This window comes from Camellia sinensis, chromosome 7 (assembly GCF_055761805.1).
Source record: "Camellia sinensis isolate YWXY chromosome 7, ASM5576180v1, whole genome shotgun sequence".
Lineage (NCBI taxonomy): Eukaryota > Viridiplantae > Streptophyta > Magnoliopsida > Ericales > Theaceae > Camellia > Camellia sinensis.
Genome location: NC_138967.1, coordinates 122,188,152 through 122,192,426, shown reverse-complemented (window position 1 = coordinate 122,192,426; position 4,275 = coordinate 122,188,152). Strand labels below are relative to the sequence as shown.

General features: G+C 34.7%; 1 protein-coding gene across 1 annotated transcript; it reads left to right on the top strand.

Annotated features, from left to right (window-relative positions):
• The first annotated feature begins 869 nt into the window (after positions 1 to 869).
• LOC114257999 (peroxidase 3) lies at positions 870 to 4,039 on the top strand. Its single transcript, XM_028197828.2, has 4 exons — positions 870 to 1,533; positions 1,697 to 1,894; positions 2,000 to 2,162; positions 3,464 to 4,039. The coding sequence occupies exons 1-4, from the start codon at positions 1,330 to 1,332 to the stop codon at positions 3,877 to 3,879; spliced, it is 981 nt and encodes a 326-aa protein (XP_028053629.2). The 5' UTR covers positions 870 to 1,329; the 3' UTR covers positions 3,880 to 4,039.
• Positions 4,040 to 4,275: the final 236 nt, after the last annotated feature.

Genomic DNA, 4,275 nt, shown 5'->3' with positions numbered 1-4,275 from the left:
GTGTTTCACCTCTTAATTTATATAAGATTCTTTTCTTCGTGAGGGACTAATTCTATTAGTATCACCGTCAATTGTGAGGTGCTATGCGTTATACTCTTACGAGGCATGAACAGTGGTACAAGTTCACATTTCTCCATGGCCCGTCGGCAGATGTAAATGGAGAGGACCATTCTACAATCACGGCACGTGTCCTAGCCCTTGTCCGCGTACCAAACGTGAATGCCCTATTATACTATAGGTAGGTTTCATAATCTAATCTCATATATTGGTACGTATATGTTTTTTTGTTAATTATTTTATTATTCAACTCTCATTCAGAAGAAAAAAAACATAAAGATTGTAAATTGAAATTTAAACACTTTTTGCTTTAACCCTAAAGCACATATTGATCATATTTTATGATAGACGCGAGACATTTCTATATGAGTTGGGTACTGAAAGGCGGCACAGCGTACCCAATTATTGATGGGAAACAAAATTGACAGATAAGCAATTGACGACCCTACATTTCTAGGAGCAGGTGAACCACTTTAATCAGCTTTATTTTTAATTGTTGTCTCTCTCTCTCCCTCACCTTTATATTAAATAAGTAGATTATGCTCGTATATTGCGCTATGCTAGGCAATACATAAATACACATTAAAAAAAAAACATATAAACTAGTCAATGATACCATTTTGGATCCCCCAATTTTACCGTTTACAAAAAGCCTAATTGTACATGTCAGCATGTCTGCATTAGTATTGTACATGTCAGTATGTCTGCATCAGTATGGGAGCGGGTGGGGGGACGTTGCTGCTTCCATTGCAGTTATCCATACATATAATTTAGAGAAAGGTCGGTCAATGTAACAAATGGGATCAAAATTAACCAAATCTCACACACTTGTCGGTGTAAGCACAATGGAATAAAGCTTTGGACCCCCAGTGGGGTACTGGGGTCACCTCCCATTGGTCCAAAAAAAAAATAGTTTTTTTTTTTTTTTTTTTTGAGTTTTCAGCCAACCCCAGGCCGACACATGACACTGGGGGTCACTGGGGGTCATCCCCAATGGGGTCTGTAGCATTGCTGAGCACAATGCTAACTAACCATTTTCTTTATGGCAAGCTCACATTAAAGAATGGTGAGGTAGCCAAGTTACGTAGCCAACTAAAATAAAGTTGGTCCCATTGCCTGTGTTGTCGTACTTCTAATTAAACAATTGAGGGCGGTCTATAAATTTACTTTCTCGTGCTTGTGTAGTTGAGATATGAGAGTGTGCTTCACACAAAACTAAAGAAAAAAAGGAAAGAAAGAGAAGTGTTTGTTCCAAACATTAGAAAAAATATAATGGGTTATTTTGGAATTGTGATCTTGGCTTTCCTTGTTGCATTTCTAGGGTCTGCTCGTGCTGATCTAAAGATGGGTTTCTATGATAAAAGCTGTCCAAAAGCTGAGAAGATTGTGCTTGACTTTGTCAAAGAGCACATCCCAAATGCTCCTTCACTTGCAGCTGCCTTAATAAGAATGCACTTTCATGACTGCTTTGTCAGGGTTAGTTTCTCTTCTGTCTCTGCTCTCTCACTATTTGGCCTCCAGACCTCGCTTTAGCAAGAGTCTCGTTCACTTTTGATCGCCCATTTTTTAGTGGTTCGGGTGTTAGATTATGCATGGAGTTAATTCTCATCTTCTGTTTTTTTTCCTTTTTTAAAACCAGGGTTGTGATGGGTCAATTCTTCTAAATTTCACAACAGCTTCGGGAAACCAAACCGAGAAGGTGGCTCCTCCAAATCTGAGTGTCAGAGGCTTCAGCTTCATTGACAGAGTGAAAAGCTTACTAGAAGCAGAATGTCCAGGCATAGTCTCTTGTGCAGATATCATTACATTGGTTACAAGAGACTCTATTGTTGTCACTGTAAGTACTCAAATAACCATGAAAAACAACTTATAAGTCTTAAAACTCATTTATAAATCTTTGAATACATTCACTGATTTTTTATTTTTATTTTTGGAATGATAGGGAGGTCCTACTTGGAGAGTACCAACCGGTCGACGGGATGGGACGGTCTCAAATGCCACAGAAGCCTTGAACAACATCCCTGCCCCAACTAGCAATATCTCTACCCTCCAAACAAAATTCGCCGCCAAGGGGCTAAATCTAAAGGATCTGGTCCTGCTCTCTGGTAAGCTAAAAGGGGTTAAGCGACTGAGTCAAAAAAACACGTAGTTCGAAAAATGGTCATAAAATGAAGGAAACAAAATTTAATGATATAAGAATAGAAAAAGTAGACATGACTATTAACTTGTATGCAGAATAGTATTGTTGATATGATTGAATTGGGAGTTAATTGTTTTATAATAAAATGTTAATTAAAATATTTTAATTATAAAAATGTCGTTTTCATAAGAAACTTATATATTTCAAATGAAAAGTAGGGTTTACCTACAAATTTATTGTGATATGCGTCTTATCAAAAATAAATCAAATTTACACATTTTATTTTCTAACCTCTTTTTGAACTAATTTTTATTTTTATTTATTTATTTTTTTGCGTATGTAGCATAGTTAAAGCTAAAACCACTCACATTATAGTTCCATGTATACTTGTTAGGGTATCTCCTTTTCAATTTTGCATTTTTTATTTATTTACTTTAGAATCGGGTATATGAGATATATCTAGTGATATTCGTTAAAATAGCTAATGAAAAAAGTACTTAAAAAAAAAAAATCTAACTCTTTTTTCATATAGACTCTTCAACAATGTTCTTTACTTTGCTAGTCTGTCATTAAATATTCTTTCTTTCTTACTTTCTTTCTGTCTTTAAATTATTGGGGGAGAAAGAGGAAAAAGAAATTGTATAGAAAAATGATTGGCTAGCGAATAATGACCAGCTACATTTGTATAACAGCAATGTTAGGTATCATGAAAAATCTTTTATGAAAATAATCAGGAAAGTTTTGTAATTCTTGAATTACACTTAAAATAAAGCACCACACACAAATCAAGGTAATCCAAGGATCATAACTCTTTCGTGATCATTTTCACAAAAAAAATTTCTTGATCCCTAACTTTTTTTTTTCTGTGTCTAAACACTGTAGTGCTCAACCAAAGTAGCGGTGATTGGGCTTGCTAGAGTTCTGTTTTCGGTATTGATGCTCTCTAAAAAAGCAAAAATGTAAACATGGATAGGCAGGATTCAATACCACCAGCCATCTCACCTCTCTGATTATTATTATCAAGAACATTGGCACAATGCAAATAATCTATGCAACTTCAACATCTCTTGGTCAACATAATTTAAAAAAAGAAAAGAAAAAAGAATAACATATCAGTCATAATTATTAGAATTGGCTCTATAACCGACATAGGATTCAAAGGAGCCATTTTACATATAATATTTCATGAATTTATTATTGCTGCATTTTTTTTTTTTCTTTTGAAGATGCTCTTTAGATTTGGTGCTAATCCTCTTGATTTTTCAGGTGCACACACAATTGGTGTAGCCCACTGTTCATCATTCTCAAACCGTCTATACAACTTCACTGGTGTGGGTGATCAAGACCCAGCTCTAGACAGTGAATATGCTGCAAATCTCAAAGCCAGAAAGTGCAAGACATCAACTGACAACACCACCCTCGTCGAAATGGATCCGGGTAGTTTCAGAACATTTGATCTTGACTACTACACACTTGTGCTCAAGAGAAGAGGCCTGTTTCAATCTGATTCAGCTTTGAGAACAAGCTCCACAACAAAAACATACGTCACACAACTCCTCAGTGGATCACTCCAAAATTTCTACTCTGAATTTGCCTTATCCATGGAGAAAATGGGTCGGGTCGGTGTTAAAACCGGATCGGCCGGACAGATTAGGAAGCATTGTGCAGTGGTGAACAGTTAACAGAGCTGGCTATTAGTAGCAGCATTATTGATGATAAAATTGAGTTGTATGAATAATTTTGAGTTGAATTATTATATGTTCTTTATTGTGTACATCCTCTGTTTTGTCTATGGTGGGTTTGGTTGCTTCAATCAATAAAAAGCTAGTTCTTTTATGGACAGTTCATGGATATAATGAAAATGAGAATCTTGTACCACATGGGTTCTTTTTCTTTTGAAAAAATTATAAATAATTTTTTTTTAGGATTTGAGTCTTATAATAAGAAAAAAGAAAAGAAAAAGAAAAATATTTTTTAATTTTATCAATTTAAATCATAATATTTTGATTTATTTCAATATAAAATATTTGTCTATTTCTGTTAAGTAAAACTAATAAAAAATATGAATTTTAGTCATT

What these genes read in the sequence shown, in the direction of transcription:
- LOC114257999 (XM_028197828.2), top strand. Translation starts at nt 1,330, where the DNA reads ATGGGTTATTTTGGAATTGTGATCTTGGCTTTCCTTGTTGCATTTCTA. An exon ending in TTCATGACTGCTTTGTCAGG is followed by an intron (nt 1,534 to 1,696) that starts GTTAGTTTCTCT and finishes TTTTAAAACCAG; the next exon opens with GGTTGTGATGGGTCAATTCT. An exon ending in GAGACTCTATTGTTGTCACT is followed by an intron (nt 1,895 to 1,999) that starts GTAAGTACTCAA and finishes TTGGAATGATAG; the next exon opens with GGAGGTCCTACTTGGAGAGT.